The sequence below is a fragment of the Mya arenaria genome, chromosome 12 (genome assembly GCF_026914265.1).
Source record: "Mya arenaria isolate MELC-2E11 chromosome 12, ASM2691426v1".
In the NCBI taxonomy this organism is placed as follows: Eukaryota; Metazoa; Mollusca; class Bivalvia; order Myida; family Myidae; genus Mya; species Mya arenaria.
Genome location: NC_069133.1, coordinates 52,821,623 through 52,837,340, shown reverse-complemented (window position 1 = coordinate 52,837,340; position 15,718 = coordinate 52,821,623). Strand labels below are relative to the sequence as shown.

The 15,718-nt window shown below is 34.9% G+C and overlaps 1 protein-coding gene across 1 annotated transcript; it reads right to left on the bottom strand.

Annotated features, from left to right (window-relative positions):
- Positions 1-233: 233 nt before the first annotated feature.
- Positions 234-15,363, bottom strand: LOC128210250 (zinc finger protein 236-like). Its single transcript, XM_052914467.1, has 6 exons — positions 15,263-15,363; positions 8,699-8,820; positions 7,274-7,816; positions 6,448-6,515; positions 5,865-6,105; positions 234-3,532 (listed from the first exon to the last, which is right to left on the bottom strand). The coding sequence occupies exons 2-6, from the start codon at positions 8,796-8,798 to the stop codon at positions 2,181-2,183; spliced, it is 2,304 nt and encodes a 767-aa protein (XP_052770427.1). The 5' UTR covers positions 8,799-8,820; positions 15,263-15,363; the 3' UTR covers positions 234-2,180.
- Positions 15,364-15,718: the final 355 nt, after the last annotated feature.

Here is a 15,718-nt window from a genome sequence, read left to right as displayed (position 1 = left end):
TGGTGGCAGACGATTTTAACATTTTTTCATTGAGTTCTATAACAGATTAAAATGTTTTAAGTTTTACAAATATTTTTTGGTCTGCGTTTTATATTCACTAGCATCTTATAACCAGTCATTTACGGGACTCAAAGATTTTGAAATTTTACAGAAGTATTTGTTGTACATTTGTTTCCTTCATCTCCATGAACAAATGCCGAGGAAAACACATCACAAAACAGCACATGGGGGGGTTTCACATTTATTTCATCACAATTCATAATATCAGAAGTATACACTAACAAGGGGCAGTATAAAATAACTTTACTGGGACCATACATCTACAATTTTCATAATTCTTTGTTAATAACATATCATTGATTTCAAAGCTAAAATAATTACCAGAAAACAATTCAATCTAAATATTTGTAATTCAAATCATGAAGAAACGATATATAATATTGACAAAAAACAAAAGCTGTCGAAACACTGCATGCTGGTCTTACCCACTGCTTAAAGTCAATAATTATGCAAATTTAACGAATTTATTAAAACAATCTTTTTTATCGACAAACACATGGTAAATGCTATACATCTTTAAAATTTAAAGCACTGAATTGTTTACAAAAATCTGCAACTACAAACATATTGATCAAATTTTGCATTTGATGTTACTTGTAAACTCTCTTACATATAAACAAACACATGGTAAATGCTATACATCTTTAAAAGTTAAAGCACTGAATTGTTTACAAAAATCTGCAACTACAAACATATTGATCAAATTTTGCATTTGATGTTACTTGTAAACTCTCTTACATATAAATTATATTAAACCTTGAATATTTGAAAGTACCATGTACATTACGCAAACTATTCTCAGGGTTCATAAGTGTAAATGTCTTACAATGTGAGTATGAAACTACGAGTAGAAAGATATATCATAAAGCATGATCAGAACAGCAAAACAAATCAAAACTCTTTAACTCATAGTATTTAATATGTTTAGTTACATACGCATACATGTACATTGAAATTGAACTGGAGTCCACTGCAGTAGCCAGTTTTATAAAGCAAAAATTCAGACGATATGCAAATAAATTTGGCACTTGATGTTTTATGCAAAAAGGTAATATCTTAGAAATAAATAAAATATTCATAAAAAAGTATACCATAAATACAAACAGTTGGTATTCGGAACTCAATTTTTGCAGTTTTTTCCAGGATTTTAGCGTGGGGGCCCAGTACAAACCAACCAGAGTCCATTGACTCCATTCTATAATTATATTCTACTACATTTGTATTTTACTGAATTCATGATTAAAACCGTAAACACATTGTTTTTATGAAATGGCAGGTAGTATTATGAAAGTTCTATTGATTTAATGCAATCCCACCGAATACATTTATAAAAGTTTTCTAGCATGTTCAACCTGTATTAAACATATAGTAGTTTTTCATTGTACGGCTTGTGCTGTCTTAGTGAGAAAACCTGGTACAAATGAGTTCTGAATAACGTCTATGTCTAATGAGAATATGTCTCTTTAAGACAAAGTGAACATCTTGCATTATTTCCTGAGTTCTTTATGCAACAAAGCAAAATGAAGTTAGCACTTGACTCCACCAGCATATGAACCATTTAAATTATATGTTTACAAATAAAAGGCATTTAAGGCTCTTACAATGTGAAACTGTATTTGACGCAATATGCACATACCGGTAATGAGTGTAATCAATTGGTTGCCAAATAGATGTTTTCTGGCTACATGTATTTGCATAGAAATAAGAGGATTTACTTTTAAAGTACATGTATGTGTTGTAATAACTAGTTGCATATAATCGTTGCAAAATAAATAAGTTTAAAATAAACATATTTATATACATGCAGCGAGAGGCGATATTTATAAAACATCTTAATATTAAGTCTTTTCTTAATGTTAGTTGATATAGTTGTAAAATTTAAAGATAATATTTTTTATAGAATAAAAGTATGTACCGGTATATAACATAAAAGTAATAAAAATATAAAAATTGAGATTTTATAAAGTTCTTTTATGAAATGACGAACAATTACCTATCTTGGGTAAATGACATTAGTTAGGTAATGACTTAAGGTGATTCACAATGGTTTAGACATTCAGACATAATATATTAATTGGTAAGGAGACAAATAGCTTTATCAATACTATTCCATATCATTTTCAAAAGAAATTCCCATGATATCCCTGTATAATAATAGATCCTGAGGAACACTGAGTCACAATGGGCTGGGCTGTAACGCTATGTCCAGACCCCCCGGACCAACTGACACTCACACCCTCCTGCTTTGCTTCCTGCTCTTCTGGCTTCAGTTGTGCAAACATAGGCTGGACAACTGTAGGAATTGTCATAACATTCCCTTCTACTGATTTTGGTTGAGGTTCGCTCACTGCTGTCAATGTAAGCAGACCACCTTCATTAAGCTTTGGTAGAAAAGATGCAAGTTTTGAGTAGTCCGTAATTTCATCATCTTTGAATACCCACTGTCTTTGTAAGTCATCTGACTTGTCAGTATCAGCGTCTTCAGGCTGGTTATCCGGGAAGATAACCTGGATCCCAGCCGCAGCAGACGCACTGGCGAGAACGTCACAAGGGTTGATAGTGACTGTTGATGTTTGTAAGTTGCTAGGAGGCTCCATAGTTGTGTAGACAGATGTCTCCGGATCAACGTCGTCTGGCTCAGGACTTGGCTCACGCTGGGATATATTCACAGTGCTCGGTATGGGATATGAGGATATTGACACTGTCTGGCCATCGTTTATGAGCTCTATACCTTTCAGCTGCCACTGGTGTATTGTCTCAACAGCAGCTCTCTCTTGTGGATTCATAGATGGAATGTGCCAAACATCACTGCCTGCATCTGGTACCAGTAGATTACAGGGCTTTGACCATTCCACATCTTTTGCTGAACCAACTACTTGCTTCTGCTGTCGAGACGCATTTGTTGCTGATAAGCCATTATTGGCTAGAAGTTTATCTGATAGATCTATACATGAAGGTTCTCTATTTTCCTTCTTAGTCTTTATTGGCTGTTTAACTGTCTTCATGTTTGTATGGACTTTCAAATGCTTATCTAAATTACCTTTTATTGTAGAAGCGTATGAACATAAGCCACATTTAAATGGCTTTTCACCCGTGTGAATTCTCTGATGGTTTTTAAGCTCACTGTTCCGATAAAACACTTTATCACAGGACTCACACTGGATCCGTCGGTCATTCTGATGTCTACGCATGTGATGCTTTACTTCCGACCTCAACCTGAAGCTCTTACCACAAACTGGACAAATCTCATTTGCAGGGCCGTGTCTAAGCTTATGAATTTTCAGAACCCGTTCCGACTTGTAGGACTTATTGCATATATCACAAGTAAATGATCTGTCGCTCGAGTGAACGGTTTTTCTATGTTCATCATATGAGCCTTTGGATCGGAAGACATTTCCACAGAGATCGCACTGAAGACGTTTGACTCGCCTGTCTGGATGTGCAGTCTTTATATGATCATACAGCTCTGGACCTGAAAAATACACACTCAGTTTGAAGGAAACGAGACAATAACTCAGGAACATTTAAAATAGATTTGCAAAAATAACAAGATTGTATTTAAATATTGAAGGTAGATCTGCTCTACTCTTCCCAAATGTCAAATACAGAAAATCCTTTTAAATATCAAGTGAGCATTTAATTAAATTCAAGGGATGAAATTAGATTCAAAATTCAAGCTATATAATATCTTTCTCTTTTACCCCTTAAAGTAGAAGAACAGTTATTAGAGGTCTGTTTCAAGAAGGGTTTGAGTCTTCACTTCAAATCCTTAATTTGTAGAAACATGAATTATGACAAATTTTGATTTTTCCCATTTCCTCTTCTGGACGGTTCATTTTACACAAACGTTTAGCAAAACTACAACAAGAGGGCCCTGAAGGCCCTGAACCGCTCACCTGATCCAATAAAGATCATCAACAATAACATTCTGATCAAGTTCCATGAACATATGGTCATAAATGTGGCCTCGAGAGTGTTGAAATACTTTTCCAAATATTTGACCTCATGACCTAGTTTTTGACCACACATGACCCAGATTCAAACTTTGCCTAGAGATAATCAATATAAACATTCTGACTAAGTTTCATGGACATACAGTCATAAATGTGACCTCTAGAGTGCTAACAAGCTTTTCCTATGATTTGACCTAATGACCTAGATTTTGACCGCACATGACCCAGATTTAAACTTAACTTAGAGATTATAAATATAAACATTCTGACCACTTTTCATAAAGAAACATTTATAAATGTGACCTCAAGAGTGTTAACAAGCTTTTCCTTAAATTTGACCTGGTGACCTAGTTTTTGACCACATATGATCCAGATTCGAACTTGGCCTTGAGCTAATCAATATAAACATTCTGACTAAGTTTCATGAACATACAGTCATAAATGTCACCTTTAAAGCGCTAACAAGCTTTTCCTATGATTTGACCTAATGACCTAGTTTTTGATCACAATTGGCCTAGATTTAAACTTGCCTTAGCGATTGATAATATAAACATTGACCTCTAGAGTGTTAACAAGCTTTTTCTTAAATTTGACCTGGTGACCTAGTTTTTGACTGCACATGACCCAGATTCGAACTTGGCCTAGAGGTAATCAATAAAAACATTCTGACCAAGAGTCCGGATGATACAGTCATAAATGTGACCTCTAGAGTGCTAACAAGCCTTTCCCATAATTTGACCTTTTGACCTAGTTTTTGACCGCACATGACCCAGATTTAAACTTGACTTAAAGATAATTAATGTAAACATTCTGACAAACTTTCATGAAGATACAGTCATAAATGAGACATCTAGAGTGTATACAAGATTTTACTTCAATTTGACCTGGTGACCTAGTTTTTGATCGCACATGACCCAGAATATAACTTGGCCTAGAAAGTAATAATATTAACAATCTGGCCAAGTTTCCTGAAGATACAGTCATAAATGTGACCTCTATAGTGTTAACAAGCTTTTCCTTTAATTTGACCTGGTGACCTAGTTTTTAACCCCAGATGACCCAATATCGAACTCATCCAAGATTTTATTGAGGGTAACATTCTGACCAAGTTTCATTAAGATAGTGCCCAAATTGTGAACTCAAGAGTGTTAACAGTCAAATTGTTGACGACGATGGACGACGGACACAGGGCGATCACAATAGCTCACCTTGAGCACTTTGTGCTCAGGTGAGCTAAAATAGGACATTTAGCTAAGTAAAGTTACTGTACACCAGATTGGCACCCAATTATTTTTTTTCTGTAACGAATCTCAGGACATTTATATAATAAAATGTTTTACTCTTTGATATCATAATTGTAAAAAAATACCAAAATGTAAAAAAAAAAATGCGTCTGAGTCCGGGTTCAAGCAGTGTCGCCAAAATTGCAGTTCAGTGTTGTATCCACTGTGCTACCAAGGTTGACCCTATATGGTTGGAATATTTAAGCTATATATATATCTAACTTGGTAATATCACGTGATAACATCGACTAGCCAATCACACATGAGGAATGAATTCTATTAGGTAGACATACCTAGTAAAAAATTTAATAAAAAGATACGAAAAAACTGCGAAAAATAAATTAATTGTAAACTATGTGGTACTTCAGTCAGTAAGTTTCAATGCACTGGATACATCGATACCAAGATTATGTCAGTTTTCGACAATTTTTTCTTTTTTTTGCCATTTCATCATACGGAGTACAGTCCCTTTAACAAACAACTTATATCTTTATTTAAATGGGCCTTGGTCCTGTAAAAAGAATACAATAAAATAGTTTTTATTGTAGGTATTTATGTTAAAACTTACGCCTCTTGAAGTTAGCAGAACAATATTCGCAGAACATTCCTATGAATTTATTTGGATGAACTCTGTTGACGTGTTTCTTCAGATATTTTTCAAATGCAAACCGGCTATCACAGTAGTAGCATTTTATCGGCAAATCTTCATTCAAGAGCACAGGGTGTTTTCTTCTTGGAGATTTCTCGGGACTTTGTTCAATCTTGAGATCACTGAATCGTCTCAATTTGGTATAACGTGATGTTTTGTTCTGAAATAATTGTTTTGGGATTAACTGAACGCTTCAACAAGACGATCATTAGCAGAATCTTTTTTGTTATTATCAGTCAATAACGGGGCATAACTCAATGACTATTAAATCCAGTGTTTTGGGTCTTGCTACCAATGTGATGTTGTGCGAATTCTCTATTGCAACATGTGCACCATAAATTTAAGTTTCATGTAAATATTTTAATAAAATAGTTTATAGTTATGGCCAATAGTAAAGTAAGCAAGCTAACCATGATACCAAGGCCATACAAATTATATTCGAAGAAAAAGGAAAACTAAGAGAGAGAGTCACTTAAAAGGTTGCGGAGCATGCTGACTGTACCTTCATAACCACTGAGATTTCCTTATATGTTCCATCTCTCTCATCCAAATGTCCTCCTACAGGCAAACCTGAAATGAAAAATGAAAAAATAAATCTGTAATTTTCTATACAAAATTTGATTCATATACCTATATCTATCCAAACATGTAATCCCTTAATAGAATGTAGGCAATCTATCTAAACATTTGTCTTCAAATTGTTAATTCTAATGCAAAAGTTTATTTACGTCCACCGAGTTAGCTCAATTGGTAGAGCATTGGACCGTGAATCAGACAACCTGGGTTCGATTCTCGGGCGGACCAGGTCACTTGTTATGATTGGTTATGAAATCCTTTCTATGACCATTCACACTTTTACCACTGCCCCTGGCATGAACAGAAGTTGTCAGTTCCTTGCAGAGGTGAAGGCACCTAGTACTGGTTAACCCCCAGATAGTATAAACCACTAACACCACCACAAAAGTATATTTTCCACACATAACTAATGCAAGCCCAAAAACCCTGCATAAGTAAAATGATTGCAGAGCTTGCACACAATATAAGTTGTACATTGAATCAATACAACTTATTTGAAATTATCTTTGTTTTCCTTTTTTTTCAGTCCGGACAAAAAAATCTGCCATGCTGTGTGGCAAAAAACTCGGAAAGCCTCGTTTCCGGCTTACGCAGCGTGTCCTCGGGTCAGAATTTTCAATCCGTAACGGAAACACATGACATATACTTATATAATATATAAGTACCTGTCATGTGTTTCCGGAACGGATTGAAAGATAAGTTATATTTCATCATGTCATTTACCTTGTTTTTTTAATCTGAATCATATTTACCTTGATCTTTCTGTCCAACAGCTATTGAATTTTCCAAGTCTGAAATGAGGTTATCCACTGAATCAATGACTGTTGGCAAGTTCATTGAAGAGTGTGACTTTTTTATTTCACTTTCCTTCTTGATGTTTTTTCCTTTCTGAGATTTATGCCAACCAACATCGATTTCTTGCCAGCCATCCTCAGATTCCATATCTTCATCTTCCTCCTCCTCCTCATCACCTGGTTCAAACGATTGATCATTTACATCACTTTCTTCTTTGCATTCATCCATGTCATTGTCAATCAAGCTTTCAGGAAAATTCACCGGGACTGCTACCTGTATTTCAGCAGTAGCAGATCTTCTAGGTTCAATGTCTTTTAAAGTGATATCAGTAACAAAATTATTGTCTCTTTTCGCCTTTTTATGCCTAGCAGACCTTCTGTAGGGTTTTGTAGCTGCCCCAACATCTCTGGTTGCACTTTGTTCAGTGTGTTTACTTTCTGTTTCAGCTGCATCAGTAAGTGTTGTTTTAGAAAGTGTTCCTGCTAATACATCTTCAACAACTGAAACAAAGAACGTTTTTATTAAAAAGGTTTACGCCCATTTGCACACAGAAGTTTAGCTGAGTTTTGTAATGTTAACATGTCAGAGAACTAGCAGTGATTTTTTGTGCAGATTTTTGCCTTTAACTCCTGTTTCTCCTCACAAAAAGTGTCCATAATTCCCTAGAATTCATAAAAGTACAACACTGTGATGGACACTGTGTAAAAAATAAAATGTATTTCATGAAAAACAAGCAAGATCTTCACAAGACCAGCGATGACACAGTATTTTGTTTAAATAAAGTATATTTCCTATAACAACGCTTTAATACAAATTCCCTTACAGCATTGATAAAACGAAAGCGTGTTAATGGATGGAGCATTTTTTTTCCGAACTCTTAAAAGTATATAGATACCATAGAATGTCATTGTTTTGTGGACAAATGTAAAAACACTAACACAACTGTCGCCATAATAATAACAAAATGATGTTTCTGATTTGGAAAATTATGTCAATAAATGATAAACTAAAGACTTTTCGGCCATGTACTCGGCATCGTATCACAAAAGAGTTGCCATAATAGAAAAGAAAACAATACAATAATATACGGCTATCTATAAGCAAAAATTTAATACTAAATTTAACTATTAAGTTCCTTTGAATAATAAACACAAAATATTTGTTCACTTTATTTTTGGTTAAAATAAAGTTTGTTATAAACATGAACATCACTGCAAATTTATAACTAACAAAAAGAAAAGTTCCTTATATCCCGACAATGATATATCTGTTTGGGGTTTTAACATTGAATAAAGATGGACGAAAATCTGGTCAAAGATATTTGAAAAAAATAACAGAAATACTAATACTGAATAAAAACAGTTGTTCGGTTTATTTCTTACCTTGGCAAGAGAACGTCCATTTATTTTTATTGAAGAGTTTTCTCACAGCGTCTTCCTGCCTTTTGTTGACCTTTAGCAGAATGTGGTATTGACTTCCCATTGCAACTCTCCAGCTCCCTTTTCTGTGGTAAGATGAAAATATTAAATTATTTTGTTATGAAATAACAGCAAGAAAAGGCTTTATGTATGAACAGTACTGTATAAAAATTGAACAACTGCAACTGCTTTCGTGGATCCTGTATGCTTCTCCCTAAACTATGTTAATGAATATCACAGTTGATTCTGAATTGCTTCTGGATCAAGGTTAAAAACTGTAACCCAGACATCATAATGATCATTCCAAGATTTGTAATGCATCCTTATTGATTTACCAGCGCACGTATCTGTTATGCGGCACATAAAACATGAAGTCCCTGCCCACATATGGCCAGTTCCAAATTAATTGAATCAGGAGCTTGCTTTTGTACTCTCCAAAACATGTCAGGCCTCACCTCTACCTTCAATACTGTGTGCTAAGAGATGTTGTGAACATTTGGATTTTTATACATATATGTTTTTTAGAGTCTGTCAAAGAAAATCAGCAAAACAATCTTGATGGCAGCTTTTTAAAAGGACTTGTTCATGGTTTGTTAAATGCACTTTTTACTGATTTTTTTTACTACGACATAAAATGTGCCAAACCATTAAGAGTATTTAAACTAAGATACAGTACCCTTAATAAGTAAGACCCACTTTCCATTTCCCTCCACATATTTGCGCTGCCGCGGCCAACACAATGAATTTATAGACTATGTGTTCTGTCACTAGCTATTTTTAATCACCAATAGTAAATATGATATAATTTAACGCTTAATTGTATGGATCACGCACATTGCGTCAGAGGTCATGGTTCAGAATTGTGTAAAATGTAAATGATATTCAATGTTAGATTTTATCAAATTAAGATAATATTTATTTGTTGTTCACACACACAATGTGACATAAAGAAATAAACTGCTGGTAAGAACATAATGCAACAAACAATGTACATAAGGACAAAAAACCGAAAAGCTTATGAACAGGAAACAATATTTCTTGCTTATCTCATTGGACATGGCTTTCTGCGGGGTAATAAAATTGGACAAATTTCGATGCTACCTTTCATATTGAACTCTGCAAACCAGCAAGAGGAGATACTCAAAGGGTTTTCAGAGAGGGAGACAGTTTTACCCTTCAGAATGAGCAAGGACAGTGGGTCTTACACTGTAGAGGACGCCTAAAACCCTTCAACAAATGTTGATATATGCTCAAATGTAATGTAAAATTTAAAATTTTACAACAGGCAACAATGACAAATTGAAAGTATATGAGTGAAACTGAATGTAAACAAACAACTCCACAAGGGAGAAAATAACTTCATGAATATCAATGAATAATTTTAAAAATATTTGATAAATGCCAACAGCAAAGTTTTACAAGAACTTTTTAATTTATTTGTAATAATGATCAAAGGCAAACAAATATTACTACTTGGGAAATGGAAGAATAAATAATATTTCTCGTTTTGTCTGAGTCATTGCTGATAGTAAGCAATTCTTTTTAATTGACTTTGGGGGAAGGAAAGCCAATCAAAATGCATCAAACACATATTTTTCCTATGATATGTTGTTCTGCATACCAGTATGACATGACAGTGTAGCATAAGAATATGATGATTAATAAAATACTTCTGTATGTTCAAAAAGGTAAAGGTAGTCATAGCAATAAATACGTGTGAATACAATTTTTCGTACTTGCGTCCTACTCCCAGATGTGTCTTAATTTATTTGGATATTTTGCCGAAATAAACCCGCTAAAAAAATCCCCCTGAATACTACCAAAATTTCCCAGATTTGCAGCCTTTCTGAACAAATCCTCTTGAATGGTCTCCAGAAATATGGCATGTATGCACCACCATTGTCATTTCCTCTATAATATAATAAGAAATAACCATTTTTAGAGAACCTTTCAAGGCATTTCCCACAAATTTATGCAGACTATGATTACCATACATGTTAGTACAATTTTCAATTACCTTTTAAGCAAATATAAAAGAGGGGGGGGGGGGGATGTTTTGGCTGAGAAGTCCCTCCACTTGAAAACAAAATCTAAAAATTGCACAGTCCGCCATGAAAGTTCTGCAAAAATGACATATCAACTTTAGGGCAGCAGTGAATAATTTAATCTCTACTCTTAATGATACAAGAGCCGTCGTAAGACAGCACGCTCGACTATGCCGCTTTGACTTAGAATACAATAACGATGTAATAATACCAAGTTTGGTCTCTTTATGTGAAACCTAACTAATATTAATCGATACATAAGGTGACTTTGATGCTGCCCTCCCACCAGCCCGCCCAAACAATGACGCAAGTCATTCAAATAACTTGATTTCCAATTATGAAAATGTGGTTAAGAATATACAAATATGCCTTTCAAAGGAAATAAAAAAAATAAAAAAATCAAGGGCCATAATTTGTATTTAGGCCTAAAACGGAGTTATGTTTCTTGTTGTAAGATGGTCATAAATAATTTTGAATATTATTAAGTGCATTTAATGAAGGGTATAGAAGTTTTTTTATTAAAATCCCAACTTGCCCTTAACTTTTACTTGCCTTAAACTTTAACCTAAGTCAATCAGGGGCAATAACTTGTATAAAGGATATGGACCCTGCATTGGGTGATGGTCCTGAACAATTGTGTGAAGTATTAAGTCAATTGAATGAAGGGTATAGAAGTTATTAAACAATATCCCAACCTGCCCTAAAACTTTAACCTAAGTTCCATAGTCAATCAGGGGCCATAATTTGTATAAAAGATAGTATGGAGTTATCTAACCTCATTATGTGATGGCTTTGAACATATGTGTGAAGTATTAAGTCAATTGAATGAATGGTATTGGAGTTTTAAGTGAAAATCCCAACTTGCCCTAAAACTTTAACCTGCCCTAAAACTTTAACCTAAGTCAATCAGGGGCCATAAATTGTATTAAGGATAATATGGAGTTATGTAACCTCATTGTGTGATGGTCCTGAACAACTGTGTGAAGTATTAAGCCAATTGAACAAAGGATATAGAAGTTATTAATAAACATTCCAACTTGCCCTAAAACTTTAACCTAAGTTCCATAGTCAATCAGGGGCCATAATCTGTGTAAAGAATAATATGGAGTTATCTAACCTCATGGCCCTGAACAATTGCGTGAAGTATTTAGTCAATTGAATGTAGGGTATTGGACTTATAAGTGTCACTTATAAGTCCAATGCTCACTGTGAAAATCCCAACTTGCCCTAAAACTTTAACCGGGTGCCGACGCTGACGCTGGGGCGAGTAGTATAGCCCACCTATTCTTCAAAAAGTCGAGCTAAAAACCAATCAAGAATAGATACTCAAGGTATAAAAGTTTGAGGGATGATTTCATTTTTGATTTACAGTGTATTGATGTAACATGGTATTATATCCAAACAACGGAAATACACATGACAAATGGTGAAACCTGTCGCATCATTGATTGATTGTTTCACATCATCACGTGATGCTACCAAAGTTTTCAATAAATATCCCTGATCTTAGTTTGTATCTTTTCTATTTATTGTTTTTTTCTAAAAAAAATTACTGTAGCGCTGTTCATTCGCTCCCCACTACAACCTGCCATGCATGTGTTCAGTAAGCACATTTGCAGCGAATGTTTGCTGTTTAGTTCCTCTCTTGTTGTGTATGCCCTGCATAGCCACAATAATACTCGTACAGGGAACTTTTTTAACATTTGCATATTCATTTTGTTCCCTAAACGCCACAAGTCGACTGATTCATACTTATGTAAAACATATTCTTTAACTGTAACTCCACAATATTTAACGCTGCTGTAATAACTTAAGATTTCATAAGCTTTCCACACATTTATTCTCGACAAGCATCACAGTACAACTGAATACATTTAGACAATGCAAACCATAAGTAATATCAACCTATATATTTCACATTACTACATCCTTCCCCCCTAAATGAAGAGTTCATTCATGAATCCATTTAGAAGTTTTCCCTGAATTCCCATGAAATAAAACTGTCTTGTTTTGATAACCTTTGATAACATTTGTAAGTTGAATCCTGGGTTTGGCAATTATACTCCAATAACAGAACGTTATCAAGTTAATGTGGTTGTTGACTGATTAAAATGTCAAACACTCTGTAAATGTACATGAAAATAATAACCCAATAATAACCCTAGATTAGCTTTTTGTGAAACATAGTGTTTGGACATTCCAACGTTAATTTAAGTAGATAAACAAAGAAATGTTGATCCTTTCAAGCAATCATTCACAAACAAAATAAACATATACAGATGAATACATAGTTATTAATTATAATAGCATATACTAGTATATAAATATTGATATATACTAATTTTCTATCAATTTATGTAAGAAAATATCAGCTAAGTATTATACTTGACACTAACGGATGGTAAGGGATTATTATGCCCTTTTAACTCACAACCATATTGTAAGAATCTTTTAACACACGAATCCTTGTAACGAATTGGCGGTTTGCTCTCGTGTTGTGGTCGTTGATACTGCTGTTGTTGTAGCTGTAGATTTAGTGGTTGCTGTGGTTGTTCCGCTGCTATTGAAGTATCGGCGATGGTTGACGAATCCTGCACTTCTGGCATACTCTCGATTGTATCCTGCTGTTGCATGAGCATAGCTGGATTTGGAATTGGGTGTATAAATCCTCTGTAGGTCTCGGCAATTGACTTAGACCATCAACTTTGCCAATGCTTGGTCCTGCCTTGTATTGCAAAATATACTCATAACCCGTGCCAATGTCAATGCCCATCGCTGTATTCTTGTGGCTACCGTTGTTGGAATTTGTTTGTTTTCCTTCAGTAAACCCAGTAGCGGTTTATGGTCAGAAAGCAATACAAATTTGTTTCCTTTATACAAATATTGGTGAAATTTATTCACTCCAAATACCAATGCTAATGCCTCCTTTTCAAGAACTGAATAGTTTTTATCTGTACCGGATAGAGTTCTAGAAGCAAATGAAATCGGCCTCTCGGAACCCTCTTCCATATTGTGTGACAAAACCACTGCAACTCCATACGGCGATGCGTCACAGGCTAGCGGTAGCTATTTTTCAGGGTCAAAATCTGAAGATGCCAAAAGCTTCTTTGATTGCAGAAGTGCCTGATTTTCCTTCTCGCCCCAATGCCATGCATCTGTGATATGTTCTTGCGAAACATATGATAAAAGTTAATTATTCCCAGATAACTTTGTAGCTGCGTCTTGTCGCTGGCATTTCCTGTATAGCCTTTACCCGTTCTGGTAGTGGTACAACTCCCTTTTCTGTGAGTTTGTGTCCCAGATATATAACCTTGTTTGCTAAGAAGACACACTTGTTTCGGTTCAGCCTGACACCATTCCTTTAACCATTGTAACACACATTCCCAGTTAAAAAAGGGAACAAGAAAACAGAACTTTGTGGATGTAGCTGACGACACTGGTGCTTCAGCAACGATAGTTAATGGGGAGACTTGGGAAAGGTTGAAAAAATCTTCATCTCTTAAGAAAACTAAGGCAAAGTTGAAAACATACTCTGGAGAGTATTTAACAATTCTTGGGAAATGCAATGTCAACATGATTTTTTTTAGATTTTTGATATGGCAAATCCTTCACGTACAAATTGTTTAGTATCAAAAGTGGGTAGTTGTTCCAATCAGGATTCCGGGTTAAAGCATAAAGCGTCTATAAAATATCATAAAAACAAGAAATATTACCAGATAATGTTATTTTATATTAGTTCCGTACACAAAAAATAAATATCCAACTCATAATTATGAGTTGACGGCTTTTCTTCATTTCATTCTGTCAAAACATAACGATATATACATGAAGGGCACTGCAAGGCTCTAGGGCACAGTTTTAAATCGCTCGGAACATTTCGGCCATGGCCGAGTTGTTACGATTGTACGAGGTCTATCTCGAAGCTTTGTAGGAGGAGGCCGAGTTATTACGATTGTATCGAGTTGTTCCCTTTCGCATAATTGTTGTCTGTGTCAGTCAACTTTCGTTTTATTGGAAAGGTAAACAACTTGTTTTAATGCATTAAATGCTTGTTTAGTGCAAAATAACATTTCACTTACATGGTGAAATATGAATATAACTCTTTATGATCAATTTCAACCATAAAATACTTCACTTAAAACAATTTCAATATACCCCCGTTTTTTGCACATTCCCGTTTAGACGTTAGGGATTGGAAGAATCCCGTATAACACGTCTTATTATTTTAGACTATATGGACTAATGCCCTCCATTGAAACGAGGTAACAAAACAAAACAGTTTCCTAACGTTTGGTAAATGCTCGTCCTACTGAATGCATAGCAGATTGTCTTTTAAACCTCAATCGCTATACAAAAATAAATTGTAAACCTTCAAAAACCGGTTTACCCATTCACTGTCACCAGAAAGCAAATGTCAATTAACATGATTAAAGAACGATATGTTATCAAATTTCAAATTAATGTAACAAACTCCTCTACTTACAGTATGCGTATAAAGATTTTTGAAAGAGCATTTGTTTAGGGAGATTTTAGAAAACAATCTCAGATATGTTCATTTTTGAGCATAGAAGCATCGGTTGTTTTGATTAAGAATTAATCGATTAATGGTTAACAAAATACCGGCCGCACTACACTATTAGTTACAGGGGAGGAGGCAATCGGAACTCCTCGGCTAGTATCAAGATATGGCTCGAAGCTTGCCGGAGATGGCCGAGTTGTTACGATTGGGGAGGAGGTGCAATGTGTACACACCGGTCTCAAAAATAGTCAGTAAGACCGGTGTGTACACAATGGGAGGAGGTGAACTTGCATTCGGATTTCCTCGGCCATTTTCTATCGAAAACACCCTCGGATGTCTATGGCAGACGGTTTAAAATGTCAGAAATTTTTACATTTTAACTCTGCTGCAAGTACGTAGTAATTTCAATTAAGCTGTTAA

Excerpts from the sequence above, each read along its gene's own strand:
- LOC128210250 (XM_052914467.1), bottom strand. The coding sequence starts at position 8,798 with ATGGGAAGTCAATACCACATTCTGCTAAAGGTCAACAAAAGGCAGGAA. Across the intron at positions 6,516-7,273 it reads TGTTGGACAGAAAGATCAAG|GTTTGCCTGTAGGAGGACAT; the intron begins GTAAATATGATT and ends TTTTCATTTCAG. Across the intron at positions 6,106-6,447 it reads AAATCTCAGTGGTTATGAAG|AACAAAACATCACGTTATAC; the intron begins GTACAGTCAGCA and ends CAATTATTTCAG.